Below are 20,836 nucleotides of genomic sequence, written 5' to 3'. Positions count from 1 at the left end.
AAAGGAACCATTCCGTTTTATCTAGTTTCAAATTATTTCCATTTCCTCCAAAGTGCTTTTGAAACAAAAGACATCGCATTCGTGAACTCCCTCTTGTACGCCCATCGACGGCTTTACTAACTTGGTTAAAAGACAAGTTAAATTTAAACTGTATTTCAAACCAAGTATTTAAAATGTTCAAATATTTGCGTATGATTCACGACTTTCACTGCCACCATATCTTTCAATAGCTACACATGACTTCAGAATACGCTGCGGGTGAAAACGAAATGGCATAATATTGCCAGTGTTTCCGAGAAACGCCGATAAAAGGAATTTATTGCGACACCTAAGAAACGCCGCCGTAGACTATAACATTCATTTTTTTCCTAGCGTTTTTATAAATGCCGTTATTAGAGTTTTTTTTTGCGGCGTTTTGGAAATGCCGTAGTAGACATAGGAGTTTAACTTTATTACCATCATTTTTAATAAATGCCATCATATGCTACTTATCCTGGTGTTTTTAATAAACGCCGTCATATGTTACCTATGTCGGCGTTTGAAAAACGCCGGGATAATTTTTTTAATTAAAAAAAAAATTGGTTCCAAAAAGCCAAATTCAATTTTACAAATGAAGATCCAATTCCATCAATCCAAATTCAATTTTACAAATGAAGTACACTATTCAACAGGAAAGCTCTACTTTATCCCTACTTAACAATTTTCATTTTTATACTTGCTCTCCAGTGAGCTTCTTCACCATAGATAATATCAACTCCATATCATCACTTCTCCTCCAACTTGCTCCAAGTGAAGGCACTTTCTTTTCCCTCTCAACAAGACTCTGAGCACTCAAAACAAACTTGATGCCTCTTCAGCTATGCTGATGATCTGACAAATTAACAAGAACACAAAGCATCAGTAAAATTGGCTGCTAATTAAGGAAGTAATGAAAAGAAAGATTATTGTATTAACTATTGGCCATAATTAGTTACCTGCTTGTTACTTTGTAGCAGTGCATAGCAATCCAAGAAGGTTGTGTGCTTGTGCTGAAATTCTTTACTGTGATAGCAAAACCACAAAGGTTGTAGTGATACCGATCATCAATCTTGTTGTAGCATTTCTCACAAGAGTAGAACATATCCTTTATAAAGAGCCCACAGTGTTCACATTCTTTCCTTGTTGCTAATATGTAGTAGAGTACAGTTACCTCATTCATATGAAGATATCCATCGCCTTCTTCGTCCAACTCTACGAAATGTTCAGGCTTGGGGCCTTTGTTCTCCATATTAGGAAGACTATAATTCCATAATTCTGGAAGCAACTTAACCACCAAGGTTAGAATCACCTCTGACTCACAAGGAGCAAAAAAGTTTCTTGGGACTGCAGTTTCAACAAATGACAGAATATGGTTGCATTCTTGATCAGCTTCTGCAAAAACCAATTGAAAAGAAAGATTGGTCACGCAAAATCTGTAAAATCTAGGAAATTTATGAATATCAAAGCCTAATTTGTAAACCACAAAATCTGTAAAATCTATGAATATCAAAGCGTAATTTGTACCTAAGGCCTTTGCATTTAAAATGCTAGGACAAGCAGCTGGTGGTGGGGAGTTCTCATTAAGAAATGGTTCTACTCGGTTCGGATCTGACCAAACTGGGTATCCTTTAATTTTTCCCTGTAATAAACAAAAAATGTGCTTTTGTACATTAACAACACAACTCATAAAATTACAGTTTAGTTTCATCAAACTTGAGTAGAGTATTCAATTGCTATTCTTGTGAAATACCAGAACATTCAGAGCAGCCGGTGTTGCCATCCCTTCACGAGTCCACTACAGGAACCAAAAAAAGGAGATAAGTTATATTCAAATTGAGCAGCACATAAAGGATTTCACATATAAATCATGTATATCAGTAACGTGATTGTAGAACTATCCTGTCCAAAGTTGAGACGTCATTTGATAATTATATGGCTCGGTTATACAAAAGGAAAGTCTAAGGATGTTCCTAATCTGCTAGGTTTAATGGAAGAACTTTGCCAAAAAAAAAAAAAAATCTTAGTTTGTAACAAATATGCTCGATATTTGCTAATAAGAGTTGCAGGAGGGGAAAATGCTTGCCCTTCTGCCAAAGGTAGGACTATGACAAAAATAAATTGCTTGAGCTTTGGTCAGACCCAATAAAAGTGTTTTACACATTAGATTAGTACACTTTCTCGACTTTGATGAAGACAAACCTTAAAGTATCTTCTATGCTTAAAAGGGATTGAGGACATTGTAGAAACCATGATTTTGGTTCCAAATCTTACTTGAGGTCTTGCTTTAAGTTCTTTCTGCAATTTTACTGGCCTAGCTAATATAAATTTTTTCTTTTCTTTTCTCTTTTTTTAGGTGTATGCTTAGATGACACTAGTAACCTAAATTCCCAGATGTTTTCATTTCTTTCTAGTAGAGAGGAAAGGTCAGGAGAGTGATTCACCTGTCAATAGCATTTCTATAGCAAATTGAGTAGTGTCTGGTGCAGGACAACCTTAAGCAGGGAAGAAGCAGAAAGAAATAGAGTAAGATCGACAGTATATCATTTCACCTCTGTTCAAGTTTCACCTACTTTGACTGAGAACAACCAAAGGTTGGTCATGTAAACATTTGGATCAAAAGTCTAGAAGACTGGACATGACAATCATCCATGTAAGATATCTCCTATTCATCCACCTACAAGCACAATCGATAATAATCACGCAAATTTTCTATTACCGTACAGTCTATGACAACCACTAACACCTAGAAGGCACCTATCAGCTTGGGTTTCAGCAAATGCTGGAGGGTACTCATCATGTTAAGTATGGATCAGGCATATCCAAATTATTCACCTTGAAGAGACTCTCTGCACAATTTGTCTAAATGTCAACAGCAAACTTGGGGAATATTCTGATGTCAACTACATGCTTGAATAACCAACTTAGGGATTCTATAAAGAGGAAAAACCATATATTTATCATGAAAAATGAAAACGAACTAAACAATTATTAGGATTTCACGTTACAGATTGGAGCTAAACCTCAACACAAGCATTTTAGATAAAGATAACTCTATAAAAGATAATATACTAGTTCAAATCAATCCTCATTTCAGCCATCTGCTACAAATGTCGACAAACAAAAGAATTTCTTCTATCAATACCTATAAAAGTTGAACCTCAATAACCGGAAAACTAAAGTTAGGACACCATGAAAATAAAGGTGAAGATAGAACTCAATGTCCAATACCAGTGCATGCAGCCAGATATCTATTTACTTGAGGAATTGAAAGAAAAAATTGAAAGCCATGAGGATAATTAGCAAAGCAGCATACCGTGTAACATGGCAGAGACGCTCCCCTAATGGTAGTAGTCATAGACCATGAGTTTCTCTTCCTTGGAATAGTACTAGGCCCTGATGTCAACCACATTCTCATGCTTAATACTCCCAACCAAGTCCATCTGCTGCTCAAACTCCCGCTTCCCTACAGTAACCTCCTTCAACCTCTTCACGACCACTGTGGTTGCATCTTCCAGAGTCGCCTTATATGCTGTACCGAACGTTCCTTTCCCAAGCACCTCAGTAGAAGCCCTCAACAAATCCTCCAGGTCAAATGCATAATTACAACCCTCGAAGAAAACCAATCTGTTATTTCCATCATGGCTACCTGGAGCCATTTTTTCTGGTGAACTTGTGCCCTTCTGTACCTTCCCAGCAAAACTATTCTCCCTTTTCCTTTGCGAGCAGCAAACAATTAGTACAAAAGCAAAAATCAGAAACCCCAAAACGCATCCACCTACTATGATACCAAGTAATGCGGATTCACTTAGCTTAGAACTACTTGGAGAAGATTGAGGAGAAGGAGGTGCACCAACAGGGAGAAGGGGAGTATTTGTGAAAGAGATATTGTTACCCAGAAAAACCGAATTGGGAAACCTCCGAAGAGACATTGGGACATTTCCAGTCAGACTATTGTTCGCAAGGTCTAATTGTTGCAGACAAGGGAGATTTAGAGCAGGGATTTCACCAGAAAGCGAGTTATTTGCGAGATCTAGAGCAGTGAACTGAGTCAAATTCGAAATAGAATAAGGTATAATGCCGTTGAAGGCGTTGTGGGAGAGATTAAGGATAGTAAGATTTTTCCAAGCTGAGAAATCTGAGGGCAAAGGACCCGAGAAGTGGTTGAACTGAAGATACAGGAATGATAGCTTTGTGAGGTTGTAGAAATCTGGAGAGAAGGGGCCAGAGAACGCGTTGGATCTGAGGCTTAAGGTTTGAAGCGCCGTAAGGCGACTGAGAGTGTTAGGCGGAATCCGACCTTGAAATCCAACTCCAGGCAATCGAAGAGCTATAACTCGAGAGTTATCAGGACTGCAAGTCACTCCGATCCAATCGCGGCAAACAGGTAAGTTAACATTCCAGTTGAGGCTCCGAGAGTGCGGACAGTTGTGGATGAAATCCAGCAAAGCTCGTTTATCCTCATCCAGACTGGGTGTTGCGTTAGAATGAAGCGACACAAACAAGAAAATTACAGAGAAAATGAACACGGCGTCCATTTCCTTTGTCGGAGTTAAGGATTGAGTAACCTAAGCAAAGAGCCCCGTCAAAGAACGAGCTGGTTCTTTGAAACTTGGCCAAGATTCAAGTGACTTCCCCGCACAAGTAAGTAGTCTCAGACGAAAAAGAAGAAAATGCAGAAACAATCAAACCTTTAGAGTTGTTAGGCTTTTGATTTTGAAATGAAACAAGCTTCTCCAAGATGCCAAGATGCGATCAACGAAGCGAGTTCATTCTCAAGATGAGCAACTGATTTCGATCAACGGAAGCGAGTTTGTTCTCAAGAGGGCTTGCTGTTCTTCTCCAGATTTTCAGAGCTCCAAATCGTAAAATGAGTTGTGCGAGGTGAAAGCCATGGGTTTTGAGTGTTTTCAAAACATTTTGAAAAGCAAAATTGAACCGCTGATTTTGGTTTTGAATTCGTATATACGTATTTTGTATTTTGTATTTTTAAAACGTATTAACTAAACTTGTATGAAATACCAATACTTCAGTTACATAAACCACTCGAACCGTTCAACTCGAACCGCTGGTTTGTCATTGGACCGAACTGTCAGCAAAAAACAAGGAATAGAGGTGGGTTTTGAATATTTTAATGAGAGGATGAGTCTAGCCGTCCGATTTAATCGGACGGCTCGCTTGACGGTCCTGCGCATTAATTACGCAGGACCTCAGCAAAATTGGGGCGGGGGCCGCCCCACGATTATTTACCTTAACAAGATGGGAAGGGCGGCCCACAAACCCCCTTTACGCCCCTTAAACCCCCCCCCCCCCCCTCCTCATTGGGTATATAACTCCATAAGTGTTTATATAGTCACTTAATATATAAGTTTTACCAAAAATTAAATCTGATTTTTTATAACAATCTAAGAATTTGCGTGAAAAAATTTTTTTAGGGCAGTAGTTAAATATAATCTCATCCCAAGGGATGACACAATTGGAAAAAAATTAACATTTTCAAGTAGGAGGTTAGAGTTGGAATCCTCTTGAATCTCACCTTCAAGTAGGAGGTTAAACTTGGAATTCCCTTGGGACTAGGAGCAAAGTCTTGCCATAATATTTAAATTATATGTAATAGCTATCCTTGATGGTGCATCTAAGGCTCTTTTTGGTATCAATTCTCATTCTGTATTATACCTATTTAAAAGAAATGAGTACAAGAATTCATTATTGGTAAAGAATGAAAAATGGTTTGGTGACACTTGTCGAGAATTAATAATGGAATGAAAAATAAATTTGGTATGTCAAAATAAAAATTTGTTAAAATTTAATAATAAAAATTAATTAAAAACAAAAAAAAACTTGTGGATAGGATTTGGGCGAACACTCTATTAATACGCATATCACTCTCTCAATATTTCCACTATCTCTCCAAACCCTAAAAACTATCATCCAATCATAATTCAACACATGGGAATATCCCTCTAATAATCTCTAAAACTCCAACCCACCTAAAACTTCTACCAAAAAAAAACCCACCTACAACAAGCTGAAACTGCGAAGGCCTTAACTCTTCCACTTCTTCAGAACCCAAACGCCTCTCTCTCTCTCTCTCTCTCTCTCTCTCTCTCTCTCTCTCTCTCTCTCTCTCTCTCTCTCCTGTAAATATCATCTGGTTCAGAAAATTTAGTGAATCTCTGTGCTTGCGGGCAACGACAAGATTGGTTGTGATTATCGGAGAAGTATTTCTTCTTGTGCAAGGGCTGCTTGATCATCATTCGAAGAGGTCAGGCCTTCACCCACAGGAAAGGAGGAAACACATCATTAGGGAATAAATTGCAGTTCATGGTTCCTTCACAGGTAACTATTTTCTGCTTCTGGGTCTTATTTCCACTGATGGGTAACTGTTGAGGACCTGAGGTGTAAGAATATCATTAAGAAAGAAGTTGCAAACAAGACTAGACATTGGATTCTCAGATGATGCCTGGATTGAAGAAGAAAACACAAGAGAGTTAGGTTGAAGCAGCAGAGAGAACTTGGGCAGGAAGAGGAGACTTCGAATTCTCAATAGACTTTGACTTGGAATTTGGTTCTATAATTTAGCCCTGCCCTGCTTTTTTGTTGTGCTCTGTTAATTTTTCTCTGATTAGTTCTTGTTTAACTTGTTTTCTGGGTTTGGGTAGGTGTTGGCTCCATTGCCTATTGGGTTCGCAGTCTTCATGGTGCACTTGGCTACCATTCCAATCATAGGAACAGGCATCAACCCAGCTAGGAGTCTTGGTGCTGCTGTCATCTACAACCAAGACAACATCTGGGATGAACACAAGTTTTTTTCTTCCTCCTCTTTTTGAATTGAACATTTGGGTTTGATTAATAATTATAAATTAACTTGAGGATGAAATGGTCTACAATGGATCTTCTGGGTTGGATCATTCATGGACCACTGACTGCAACAGCTTACCACCAGTACATATTGAGAGCGGCAGCCATTAAAGCTTTGGGATCATTCAGAAGCAACCCTAAGAACTGAAAGAAGAAACACACAAAAAGATAGAACGTTGAACGGAACCTTGGAGCGTATGATTTCTCGACGAATCTGTTGCAGAGTTAGAAGTCCACCGAGCGAGAAGTGAGAAATGAGGGATTGCAGAGTTGAGAAGAGCTTTTCGTTCCTTTGAGAGAGGATTCAGAGTGGTTTTTATAAAATAATGTATATTTACTATTGTACCCTGTCTTTAACTTTAAAATTTCAAGTATACCCCCGCATAAATGAGGAGAATGAATTCTCATCCTTAATTCATAATGGACAAAAAATCCATTGTGGATTTTGGAGGTTTTTTTATTATTTTAAATAAAAACAAAAATGATAATAGATGCCAAACAATTTAAAATAATGAAGAAACCTCATAAATGATAATGAGAATTGATACCAAAAAGAGCCTAAGTTAGTTCAGCGAGGAAAAAAAAACAACTACATACAATTTGCTCTTTATTTTATGTGGCTTTATTGTGAAGAAGTACGTTGGATAAATGTCTTTTTCTATGTATTTGGTGTGATCAAACACTAGAAAAATATCTAACCATAGGTAAGGAGATAAACTAACTATCTCCCACCCTTTTCATATTTTGGCAATTATGATATCAATCACATCCAAGCTAGAAGTTTGTAATTTAAAATATGATACAACTAAAGACTGGTTACTTAGTTTGACAACAAGACATATAGGGTCCACCTGTAATGAGGTTATGTCTCATACTGATTGTAGTTACTACAACCAATATCTATCCAAATTTTTTTTTTTATCATAAAAATGGGTAATTTTCATCTGGACCCCCTGAGGTTTGGTTTATGTTATTTTTAGTCTAAAAAAACTGAGACTTTACATTTGCCTCCCATGTACTATAGAAAAAGTCAATTTAAGGACAAATTATCACTTTTATGACCAATTTATCTTTATTCTTTTTCTTTTTTAATTTAAATTTTTTACATACATACCCCCACCTGCCATGAAAATTGTGACTCCCCTTTTAGTTCAAGAATTATAGAAAAGTCATTTCAAATAAATTTTAAAATATGACCAAAATACATTTATATGTTAAAATGATTCAATTACCCCTTAGCTTAAACTTTATTTGCAAAGATTAACCTTAAATGGAGATGGGTGTTTGTTTCTTGGTTGATTTGAGCAAATGGGAAATGAAGAAGATGGGTGAAGGGAGAATCTCTTCATTTATTTCGGCTAAGATTTTACTTTGTAAATAGGGTTTAAGCTAAGGGGTACTTGAGTCATTTTAACATATAAGTGTATTTTGATCATTTTTTAAAATTTATTTAAATTTTAGGACTTTTCTATAATTTTTTGACTGAAGGGGAATTACAAGTTTAATGGTAGGTGGGGGTGAGTACGAAAAAAAAATACAATAAAAAAAAGGGCAAATTGGTTATAAAAGAGATAATTTGTCCTTAGATTGGTTTTTTATAGCACAGGGGAAGGCAAATGCAAAGTCCTAGTTTTTTTTGACTAAAAATGAGATAAACCTAACCAAGGTTTAAAGTATCGGTAAGGTGATTTTAAGAGACGTATCGTTCTGTATCGAATGTTGTATTGCTCTGACTAATGTATTTTAGTGTAATTTAATGGAGAGACGTATCAAGATTTATCGTATCGGTTGAATCAAATAAAGATACGTATCGTATCGTATGGTATCGTGGGATACTTTAAACCTTGAACCTAACCACTGGCGTCAATGAAAATTACCCATAAAAAAATATAGTTTCTGTACGTTTTCCACGCCAGCCGGTGCCTGATGCCAGGATAGCGCCAGCTAGCTGCTGCTTTATATATCCCTTAAAATGAATCACAAGGGACTGGAGGTGATCGGTGATTCCAACTCGGTCAGAGACACGGCAATTGCTTGCGTTGCATCTTTGGTGTCTTTCACTTCGCGATAATGTCTCAGGTATTCCTCCTGGCTTTCTCCCCTTTTTCTCTCTGCCACTCTTTGTAGGGTTCTTAGTTTTCTTGCAATTTTTCTGCAATAAAAGAGGAAAAGAGAATACTTTCTATAGACTCATTTCGGCTTTCTCTAGACGTGTGTCTATAATCACTGTTGCTTTCTTTTTAGCTTAAATCAGTACTTATTTTACGCAGTTAATCAGTTCACCGTGTACCAATAATTTGGACTCGTGCTTTGGATCACTCTGAACAATCTGGTTTTCTGGTTTTGTTTGGTGCCCCGAGGCCCTAAAATCATTTCTAAAATCATTTTCAACGCATTTCCTGTGGTGACATGATTATGACATTTTTTTTCTTTCGCTGTTTGATCTGTTTTGTTTACTAGTGTGTTGGTCCAAATCCAATTCCTCTGGTTGTCTATCTTAATTTCATTAATTTATTAGAGAATCTGGAAACAATCTGGGAACGTTCTTGTTAGAAATCTGGTATTGTTTGTTCCCGTTCTTGCCGTGTTTCAGTAAAATCATATGATGAATTATATGGAACCGGATTCTCGTCTCTCGGAAGCTTATCGATCAATTAGTGATATGTTTTCAGAGGAATTGAATCTAGGTTGATTACTTTGTTTTCTGTAATACCACACCTCACAATTTTAATAAAACTTAAAACTTCATAATGATACTTGTAGAGGGGTCCTAGGGATAACTCTCACTTTCTGAAGGGATCCTAAGTCAGTCGAAGCTAAAGATTAGTATCCCAAGTTGAAACCAGAATCACAGAGCAATGTTGAACCAGACTTAAGAGATTTTCTGTATTGCTCTGCAGGTCTACCAAATGTTGACAGAACATAGACAAGTGTCCCAGTTAAGGTGGGAAGAAACCATTAGAATTTAGTAAAGATCTAATAAATGGATGTGAATTTAGTAACGGTGATAAGAAAATAGAGAGTTTTTGAAGAAAAGACTTAGGAAGCAGTTGAAAGTAGCAATGGAACTTAGAAATCTGAAACTAATGCAGAAATTATAAGCTAAAGTCTGATAGAAAATAGCAACTGGTGAAATTAGAAAGCATGTTTGTTAAGGCAGCAAAACAACCAAAGCGGTTGGGGCTCCGTCTAGGCAATTCGGCGACAAAGCATCGCTTAGACGGCAATAAGGCGACCAAAGCAGTTGGGTCAAATTTTTTCAATGCAATTATTTTTAAAGTAATAAATTTTTATTATAAGCTAAACAAGCATTCAAGAATCACATTCATCCAAAAAAAAAAAAAAAATTCAAGAATCATAATTATGAAAGATTATCCAAAAAAGAACACAAACATAAGTTCATTTCATCAAGGATCACAACAAATGATTACGAACTATATCAAATTATGAGTATGAAAATGAAAGTAGTAATTTTACATTTTTACTTTACATTTATAATAGTGTGAGGCCAAATATAAGTGCCTTATCCATTTAATGATTCACTGATTTCTGATTCCCGATTCCCAAATGACTAACTATTAAGTTCATATACGACTTTGTAGAATAAAATTTGATTTAAAAAAAGAAAAAGAAAAAATATTATTATGTACAAATTGTCAAAAAAAGGTCGTTGTGGTGTCTAGGCAGCAATAAAGCGCACAAAGTGACAAAGCAGTAGCAAATTGATGGAAAAACAACTGAAAAATTGCATGTAAACAAAGCGGTGGCAAATTAGATGGTTGAAAAACCCCTTACTGCCTTGGTGGACACTTTGAAAACCATGTTAGGAAGTAAACTGAAAATAAAGTGATCGAATTAAAAACAATACTGAAAATGGAAACTATACTAATGCACAGGCAGATTAGAGCAGAACATCAATAACGTCCTGAAATCGTTGGTTGAGTTGAAAAAAGAGCTTACTGATCCTGGAGCTATGGAAACAGGTTCAATGTTATGTGTGATTTGTAACTGATTGGAAACAGAAACAATATTAGTGCCTCAACCAAGGAGAAAGGAAGAAGAAAAGGATAGAAGAAAGGATATGCTAGGCATCATACCTAACTATGAAGTGGAAATCCCACAGGCTACAGCCTTGGCATTCTACTGAGATTTCCCTAGTGCTTCCGTGCAGTAAGGCAATTTTGAATCCACAAAACCATACTGTTGTCTTTCACAAAACTCATAGGCTCAAGGCTTAATTATTTCTCAAAGCAATGGTAGTGGGTACACTTTCCTCTGTAACTTGAGTGAAATTAACAACATAAGAAACCCCTTATATGGTGAGGAGAGTTCCTTTCTAGGCACCATGACCAGAACCAGGGGAGTGCTGCGTGGGCCCGGGGGGGAAGGTTTGTTCCTTGGATTACGCATGCCACTCATGCTCCTAATGGTTTTTGTCTTTGAGGGGAATTGAATCATGCTTCTACATTGATTGGAGTTGCCATCTAAGATTAGGGCCTAGAACCCATCATCGTAGCACAACCTATGGCTTCAGTTACTTGATTCCATTTTAGTCTTGGTTAGATTTGTGGTAAGCATTGAAGTTGCAATAGTAGGAATGTATTTTCTCCATTCTCACCCAGCTGGACCAGTTTTTTGCCTAGATGCATTAAAGTCGAACATTCTCATCATTTGTCCTCAAAGCATATGTACGGCTACAATATGATGGTTCAGGCACGAACAAATGCTTTAATGATCTTTGTTATGACAAATATGACGGAGTAAAACGTATACCTATATCCTAATGACATCAAAATGTAATACCAGAAATCTCCCGATTCAGGGGAAGCAAATGATTGGACCAGCATCCTGGGATCACAATTGGTTTTGTATTCTGGTGATATAACAACTCTACGCTTTCCATACATGGATGAAGCAATGATTCACCAATGGACTTTGGTACTTCTTGACTCAAATGGGACAAAGGTATTTTAGGCAGAGTAATGGCTGAAGTGAGTGTTCTCCATACACAGACAGAGTAAGAGCTTCACTGACTTTGGTCCTCCACTTAAACGGGACAGATGTTTTTGGGGCTTTGAATAGGGTATAGGCCTACAAGAATGTCAAACGGTTCATGTATTCGGCTAACATGGCTATGCTTGAAAGAGAGAGTGGGCTTTCAAATCAAGGCTATAGAGAGGCCAAAATGGCCTTGAACACAAAATGGGATGCTGAAATGCATGTAGGGTCTCTCCGACTTATAAGCTGGGCCTATGTTAGATAGGGGTCACTTCTATTTATAGAGGTGCCAGTCTTTTCTGTGACACCATGAAAACTTCTGCCGGGTTGTAGAAAAACTCATAGTGTTGCATGACTGTACGTGCGAATAAGCGACAAGGGGAAACATATTTGTGCTGCTGTAGAGTTGCTGTTGCGTTGCAGAAACTATTCCTCAATAGATGCAACTTGTGAAAATCAGGTAAAATGGGCCAACTTCTGGCAGGAGAGGAGGTACTCTGCGATCATCTGGGTCCTGCTGCCATCATCATCAGGGGGGTGACAGCTGGAAATCTTCTTAGAAGTAGAAGCTATTTTATAATTTTATAAAATAGAAACTGGGGGCCTGGAATGTAGCTCATCCATTCATGGCTTATAGCAGCACTAATAAAATAAAGAATAAAACTTATTATCATCGAAAGTAACACCAATCCCTTATGGTATTAAAGTCCTTGTATTTGGTCTTTTGGAATTGGTCCATTACAGAAGTAAAGCCAAATTAAGCCCGTAGCCTGTATAAGCCATTGGACACTCAAAATTAAGCCTGGTCCAGATTGACAAATGGCTTGTTGGTGACCTTGTTATTCTGAACTGCATCACTTCTATGGAGAAGTTCAATAACTGTTAATGTTATTATGCAATTAGTAATTGCCATAAGCAATAGAATAATGTTTTATGCATGGGTATATTCAAACACATAACACTTCCTGCAGCATCCTGTTCACCTCATCTTTGATCCATGGAAAGGAGTTGAATAACATGGATGATAGTCATCCACTAGTTCGACTGATTTGGAATCTAGAATGTACCCAGCTATGGGCCTCATGGTAAACCCTTGGTCTTACCACATGAATGAACCCAAGACTAGTAGCTGGGTTAGAATACTCCGTAGTTTTTCCCTGAATTATTAAGAAATTAAAACTTGGCGCATTACAGTTTGACTATTTGGTAAGTCATCAGAAAATCTTCAATACTATATCCAAATTTGTTGTTTTTGTTTCTTTTGTGTTGAATCTTTTGGATTAAGATCTTCTTATCATCAAACAGGTAGTTCATGGTTTTTATACATATTTCTTTGAGTCTAGATGCTTTACCCCTCAATCAGATTATGACACATGGGGTTGGGGCCACATGTCAGGTATGGAGCCCATGCCCTGACATGTGAGGCGTGCCCCTTGTTTGTAGGGTACCACATAGGTTAGCATATCCGAACTCTATTTTGTTAATTTTCGAGCAACTCAATAGCATTATAATTTTCAATTTTACTTGAACCTTTTTTTTTAATGGTCAATGATTCTTCTGTCTGAAGAGTTGCATCATAATCATTTTACGCGGTTAAGTCTATTTCTATGATTAGTCAATCACAATTGATTGTCTTTTCCCATTTCATCTTTTAAATTTACATCAAATACAGAGCTGAAACTTTTCGACTGGCTCGTTTGATTTATCTAATTATTTATTTATTTATTTATTTTGGTGTTCCTCTAAAACCTGTTTCTCTAATCCGTGCATGTACTCACAAACCAAAGAGATACTTCCACTAATATAAGCTAATGCATTTGCTAATTTTCTATTTATATCCCAAATGTGATTCTAAGCTTGTTTCTACACTACCAATACATTAACTCGTGCAGTCTATTCACTAATGATCTTCTTTTGCCATTACCCTTTCGATAGTATGCATAAAACTATTTCCCAACTACTTGTTTTTATACCTTTTTCATGGCAAACAAAAGGACTATGAGCTTATAATCAATTCAAATGTGTAGAATCAAATACCTGTGCCTCATTTCTTTCGAGGTTTTTTAATTATTATAAATTTTAAGACATTGGTGCTCTGGGATATCGTGGATTTCTAGCTCCACAGAAACACTAAATTGATCAATTGAGTAATATTCTTGATTTTGTTTTTCTGGTAATAACGTTTCTAACCTGAAAATTCTTTTGATTCCAAGTGCAGACAATTGTCCTCAATGTTGCCATGACTTGTGAGGGTTGTGTTGGGGCTGTAAAGAGGGTGCTTGGGAGAATGCAAGGTCAGCATAGCCTTCACTTCTAGCTGGCTTTATTTTACCTTTTGTTGCTTTTTCCGAGATATTACTTGAATGACATCAGATTGCTTTCTACAATCAAGACTTTATTTTAACCACAATATATGTTGTTTAATGAATACAAATCACCAAAAGCACTAGACAAAACCCAAAAAATTTCATGAGTTCTGCACTTGGCAAACTACAATTATTTTTTGCACCCTCTCAGACAGATGGTAAGAAGTCCTACCTTTGAGGTTCTGGTATATTAGATGGTTGTGTTAACTGATACATTCCGAGTGATGCCTCTATTTGTGTATTTGTGTCCACGAACACCCATGCCTATTCTGAATGTGAATGCTGTTGCATGCATCAGCTATCATATTTTGATCCATCAGTTAGCCACATGGTTGTCTGGTGATAAATGACCAAATCCCATATGGCGACTGAGTGGCTCAATACAGTAGCCTTTCAACTCTAGACTGCAGCGTTGACTAGTTAAAATGGTGCACAGTTAATTTGCCGTATCAACTTGTGCTGATGGAAGATGGTTACCCTGTCTTATTGATTTATTTTTCATTTATGTGTCTTTCTAATTAATCTGCAAAGAAAACCTTTGGCAAGCACCTGGTTGATCTAATCTTGATATGGTTCCTTTATGACCGTGGTCAGGTGTGGAATCATTTGACATTGATTTGAAGGAGCAGAAGGTGACTGTCAAAGGCAATGTACAACCTGAAGCAGTTTTGCAGACTGTATCCAAGACTGGAAAGAAGACTACCTTCTGGGAAGCAGCAGCGCCAGGTGAAGATCAAACAAAACCTGCTGCTGCAGCTGTTGCTTGATGAGTAAGAGTGGCTATCTACTGTGGCTTTAGTAGAAGAAAAACTGTGGTAATAGGCTGATTGAATGACTTACTGCGTGTACTGTAGACTGTTCAAATGGCCACTATTTTTGGTACTTGATTGTTAGCTTTTCGGATGACATACCATTTGCTTTCCCGAAAATGTGAAAGATATAAAGGGGAAAACAATGTTCTACGATCTTATGGATGTTTTTGTGTGTACGGTAATGCTCTGACACATTTGGTTGCAAATAATGCATGTTTATAATATGTATTGAATTTTTATTCGAAATTTGACATGTAATTAAATATGAGAGGCTGCCATTCTATTGTGTATTTTGTGGAAGAATCGGCCATGAGGAGGATCGTTGTATCAAGAAATTTGAAGAGTTTAAAGCTCATCGCATCAGCCATGGCTGCAGTGAACTAAGTATTTGCAGGGACAGGCCGAAACCAAAATGCGAAACGGAGATTAGAGGCATGACTACTGACTCTAGACTTATCAAATCGACCAAGAATTTTTTCACAAAGCAATACTCAGTGGAGAACGATGGTACCAATTCTGAGATTCCAACTGAAAGAGGAGGTCCGGTTGCCGGAGATGGCAGTGGTGCACGTTTCTCTAGGGTCAACTGTGAAGAGGTAGACAGAGAAGAGGAAGGTACAACTAGCAGCAGGCCCATATTTGCCTCGACCAATGATACCTTGCAGCTTGCTGTTGATGCAGTCCCCAGGTCGTCTTCTCAGGCCCCTTTCTCTTTTGATGATAGAGCTGAAAAGGTATCCTCTGAAAGTTTACCCTATCTCTTACTTAATCCAGGAAATTCTGATTTGCAACACCCTCTCCATGATCCAAAAGCTGCTTTTATGCTGGCGGATAACCAGGCCCAACTTCCCATACCTATCCAAAACTATCTCCGTTGCTGCCCAGATCAATCTCCAGCTGTTTTATCTCTTCTTAACCACCTGGCCAGATGTAACCTAAACCAACAAAAAGATCCTAAGTCACAATTACCGACTTTACCCTCAAATGTTTTGGTTCAACAGCATCTTGACCCACCTCAAACTACACTTGCTACTACCCAGCTCCTTTCTACACCCCAAGTACCTGTTAAGTTACATGATGGGCCTTTTTCTAAACAATTGAGTTCAAGCCCATCTGTCCATAAAAGTATTGAAAATAAACCATCTAAGCCCAGTTGCCCAGTTTCTTTGGACTTCCCTACGCCCACATCAAGCATAATTAGCATGCCTTCTCAACCCATGCCCAGGTGTTCTAAAGCTATTCCCATCTCAAAAAAAAGGAATCAGTTGCACATTGCTGAACCCTCCAGGGGTGTTTCTAAAGGTAGAAGAGGCCGCCCAAGGAAGAAATTAGGGGAATCTTCTGAAATGGCCATCAATCAGTTGGAGGAAAACTTGCATTTTTTAGAGTCTGGACCCGTGGAGACTGGGGTTTATCAGTCCCACGGGCCCAGATGAGGATCATCAGCTGGAATTGCCAAGGTCTGGGGAGTACCAGGGCAATTCGGGCTCTTTCAAATCTCTCCAATGCTGAGCATCCAGATATCCTTTTCTTGGCTGAAACTAAAAGCCAACAGCATAGAGTTATGTATGTTAAAAGGAAGCTCAAATATGATGACTATTTTTGTGTTAATGCTATGGGCTCAGCAGGTGGGCTTGCTGTCTTTTGGAGAAATGGTATTCAAATGAAATTAATTTCAGCAAATTATCATATTGTGGACATGGAAGTGGTGGCTGAAGGTAAATCTTTTTTTCTCTCTTGTGTGTATGGAAATCCGCTTAAGCATCGTAGGCAAGAAGTGTGGGACCAATTGATAAGCATTAGTACTCAAAGAATCGGTGCTTGGTTGTGTTTGGGGGACTTTAATAGCTACTTGAGCTGGCAAGAGAAATCAGGGGGCAATATCAGAGGTGGTAGGGACCCACAACAATTTCAAGATATGGTGTCTCGTTGTGGTTTTTTGGATTTGGGTTCAAATGGGCCTTGTTTTACCTGGAACAATAGGCGAAGAGGAGATGAGAACATTCGAATTAAACTAGATCGGGTTTTGGCTAATGTTAGTTGGAATTTGTTGTTTGAAGATGCGGCAGTTATCGTCAATCCAGCTTTTTGTTCCGACCATAACCCAATTTTGTTAGACTCGGAGGGGGGTAAAACTAGAGGATCCAGACCTTTTCGTTTTGAATCAATGTGGTTGAGACACCCTCGGTGTAGGGATGTGGCTGTAAAGGGTTGGAATCTTATTGAAGGATGGAGTTCATCACATCCCCTTGTTCAAAGAGCTGAAAACTGCAAGAGGGAATTTAAAAGTTGGAACAGGAAGGACTTCGGGTTGGTTCAAGAGAAGATTAAGAACTTGAAATTCCAAATTGGTTTGATTCAAAAGAGAGTGGATTATGTGGACCACATGGATGAGGAGAATAAACTAAAGGAACTTCTAGATGAGGAACTGGCTAGAGAAGAGACACTTTGGCATCAGAAGTCGAGGATTGATTGGATTCAATTGGGAGATAAGAACTCTGGCTTTTTTCATGCATCTACTATACATAGGAGAAAGAAGAATAGAATTTTGAAACTTAAAAAAGTAGATGGGTCATGGACTTCGAATGAGGGGCAGCTGGATGATCTGTTGATGGACCATTTTAGAGATGCGGTTTCATCGGAGGGCTTTTCTCAGAATGCTCTTAACCAAGCTTTAAATGGTGTGTCTTCGGTGGTTGGAGAAGAGGTGAATATGGAACTATGTAGAATCCCAACTGATGATGAGATTCTTGCTACATTAAAATCAATGGGGCCTCTGAAATCCCCTGGACCGGATGGGTTTCCTCCTATTTTTTACCAGAGATTTTGGGACATTACCAAAGAAGAGGTGTGTAAATGTGTGAAGGAGTTTTTTATTTCTGGTGTTATGCCAAAAGAACTCAACCGTACTTTCATTTGTCTCATCCCCAAATGCCCTAATCCGGAGCTACCCGAACAATTCAGGCCGATCAGTCTCTGTGGAGTGATAGTCAAGCTCATTTCCAAGATCTTTGCAGATAGGCTCAAAGATTCCTTATCAGGTATCATTTCTCCCTCCCAATCGGCTTTTGTTCCTGATAGGCTCATTTCAGATAATATTTTTATGGCCCATGAGTTATTTCATTATGTGAAACATCGGAAAAAAGGAAAGAAGAAATTTCTCGCTATGAAATTGGATATGCGGAAAGCCTATGATAGACTTGAATGGCCGTTTATCAAAGCATCCCTTTTGAAAATGGGCTTTTCTCTGAGATGGGTGGATATGGTCATGGAATGTACTGCTACAGTTTCTTATACGCTCTTGGTTAATGGGGTGGAGAAAGGATCATTTTGTCCCTCTCGTGGCATCCGTCAAGGTGACCCTCTCTCCCCCTTCATTTTTATCCTTGGATCTCAGGTTTTGAGTTCTATCTTGAACGAAGCAGAAGGTCAAGGTTTAATCAAGGGCATCAGTGTTAAGAACAGGGGCTCCCGCATTTCTCATCTCTTGTTTGCTGATGATTGTCTAATGTTTTCAGAAGTGAATCTTCATCAGGTCAGTTATCTCAAAGCCTGCATGGATCTATATTGTCAAGCCAGTGGCCAAGCAATAAATGATAGCAAGTCATCCTTTACTTTCAGCCCAAATACCCCCATTCGGTTCCGCAGATGGTTCGCCAGGGTGCTTAAAATTAAATATGGTGAAGGTCCATCAAAGTACCTGGGTTTGCCTTCAGACTTTGGGGTCAAAAAGTCTGCCATCTTTAAAGATGTGGGTGAAAAAGTTGATAAGAGAACTCAAGGTTGGAAAGCTAAGTTGCTCTCCCAGGCTGGGCGGGAAGTTCTTATCAAATCAGTTGCATCTGCCATTCCCTCATATGCAGGGTCTCATTTTCTCTTACCAGCGGAGGTTCATAATGATATTAGGAAATCAATATCAAACTTTTATTGGGGGCAGAAGGAGGATGAACAGAGAGTTCATTGGATGTCATGGTCCAGGTTATGTAGATCGAAGGACAGAGGGGGACTTGGGTTCCGCGATCCTATTCTACACAATAGGGCTTTACTTGCCAAGGTGGCATGGCGTCTTTGGTCATCGCCTGAATCTAACTGGGCGAAATATATGAAAGCTATCTATTTCCCTGATTGCAGCTTTATGGAAGCAAAAAAAGGATCTTGTTCCTCTTGGGCGTGGCAAAGCATAATTAAAGGTAGAGAGGTACTCGAGATGGGGTTGATCTCTTCGATTGGTAATGGGGCTAAAACCCCGATCTGGAATTCGAATTGGATCCCAGACCTTCCTTGCTTAAGAATTTCTTCGGTTAAACCTCATGGATGCGCACTTCAATGGGTCTCCGATCTTGTTGAGCCCATTTCAAGATCTTGGAATCGAAGTTTATTACAGCAATTATTTACAAATCAGGAGATAAATGCTATTTTAAAGATTCAACTTGGCCGAATTGCAGGTGAAGATACTGTAATATGGGGAGGAGCTGTTAATGGAGTTTTTATCGTGAAAAGCGCTTACCATTTACAGTGTAATCGCAGAGATGCTTTAGCTATGCTGGTCCCTTCAACCTCTCACGGCCACAGATGGGAAGAAGTGTCTGTTAATTCATGGAAAAAGATATGGAAAGCTCAGTGTTACCCAAAAGTTCAAACCTTTTTGTGGAAAGCTGCGAATCAAGCCCTAGCTACGGGGGAGAACCTTCAGATCAGGCAATTGAGAAATGACCCTACCTGTGGGAGGTGCGGGAGAGAAGTGGAATCTATCGATCACATCCTTTTCAACTGTGATTTTTCCCGGGCGATCTGGTTCGGCCTAGGTTTGTCCAGCATGGTGGAGATGCAAAGTCAAAAATCGTTAAGCAGCATCATCAACAATTGGGGCAAGATCCGGTTTCCAGATTCCAAATCGAGCTCTGAAATTTTCAGTCTCTTTGCTTTTACCTGCTGGTTCACTTGGCTGGCAAGGAACGATCTCTGTTTCAATGGGGTGAAATGGAATCCTGATCGTGTTGTGGAGAAGGCAAGGTTTGCTTATCGGGAGTTCTGGGAAAGATCTGATTTTTTTCACAGTTCTGCAATCGGTGTTGTGAGGGTTTGGAAGCCGCCGAATGATGGTGAATCGAAGATTAATTCGGATTTTTCTTTATCTGAAGAGAACGGCACTGCAGGATTGGGATTTATTCACAGAAATTCCAGCGGAGCCCCACTATTTGCAGCGTCCTTCCCTTGCGTGGCCGTCTCTGTTTTCACCGGTGAAGCCATCGCCCTGCGTGAAGCGTTTCTTTGGGCTTCGGCTGAAGGATTGAAAAATGTGACCTTTGAGAGTGATTCCTTTAATCTTATCCATTGTTTTGAAGACCCTTTTCTCCCTATTGATTCGGGTGCTTTGCGGGTGGTGGAGGATATTCGGCATCTGCTCGTGTGTGAACCGTCGTGGTCGGTTCGTTATGTCTCTAGGTGGGCTAATTGTGTAGCCGATCACCTAGCTAGGAAGGCCCAGTCCGTGGCAAGTCGGACTGTTTGGTCTATTTCCATTCCTTGGCTTCTTGAATTATGTAATCAGGATGTCTTGGGCTTTTCTTGCCCGTCTTCTAATTGAATATCTGTTTACCAAAAAAAAAAATCTATGCTATGTCGTTTACTGCTGTGGCTGCCATAAAGCAAGACCGTCTTAGTAACCATAAAACCGTTCTTTTCTTATTTGATGAGAAAGGTTTCTGTAAATCTTCAGATGGTTTTCCTCGTTAAACTCTTTGGTATATATATATATTTTTTGGTAATATTAAACTCTTTGAT

The 20,836-nt window shown here is 38.7% G+C and overlaps 2 protein-coding genes across 4 annotated transcripts; one reads left to right on the top strand and one right to left on the bottom strand.

The window, feature by feature from the left end:
• Nucleotides 1-480: 480 nt before the first annotated feature.
• On the bottom strand, nt 481-4,879 carry LOC149011449 (uncharacterized). 3 transcript variants are annotated; one of them, XR_016174802.1, is made up of 6 exons: nt 3,332-3,522; nt 1,769-1,813; nt 1,543-1,657; nt 1,190-1,410; nt 975-1,041; nt 853-870 (listed from the first exon to the last, which is right to left on the bottom strand). XR_016174802.1 is itself a non-coding variant. In XM_089164424.1 (5 exons), the coding sequence occupies exons 1-5, from the start codon at nt 3,431-3,433 to the stop codon at nt 858-860; spliced, it is 711 nt and encodes a 236-aa protein (XP_089020550.1). In that variant the 5' UTR covers nt 3,434-3,522; the 3' UTR covers nt 481-857. The 3 variants fall into 3 exon arrangements, 1 of the variants encoding a protein (XP_089020550.1); XM_089164424.1 differs by having other exon boundaries at nt 481-870; nt 975-1,410; XR_016174801.1 differs by lacking the exons at nt 853-870; nt 975-1,041; nt 1,190-1,410 and having other exon boundaries at nt 1,582-1,813; nt 3,332-4,879.
• Nucleotides 4,880-8,852: 3,973 nt separating this feature from the next.
• On the top strand, nt 8,853-15,259 carry LOC149011448 (copper transport protein ATX1-like). The gene is made up of 3 exons (XM_089162821.1): nt 8,853-8,955; nt 14,093-14,168; nt 14,835-15,259. Exons 1-3 carry the CDS (start codon nt 8,947-8,949, stop codon nt 15,005-15,007), a joined length of 258 nt encoding a protein of 85 aa, XP_089018947.1. The 5' UTR covers nt 8,853-8,946; the 3' UTR covers nt 15,008-15,259.
• The last annotated feature ends 5,577 nt before the right edge of the window (nt 15,260-20,836 follow it).

The sequence above is a fragment of the Hakea prostrata genome, chromosome 7, assembly GCF_041222555.1.
Source record: "Hakea prostrata isolate BN-2017 chromosome 7, UWA_Hpros_2, whole genome shotgun sequence".
Classification (NCBI taxonomy): domain Eukaryota; kingdom Viridiplantae; phylum Streptophyta; class Magnoliopsida; order Proteales; family Proteaceae; genus Hakea; species Hakea prostrata.
Note: the sequence above shows the minus strand (reverse complement) of the source record. Positions and strands in the feature narration are given on the sequence as shown.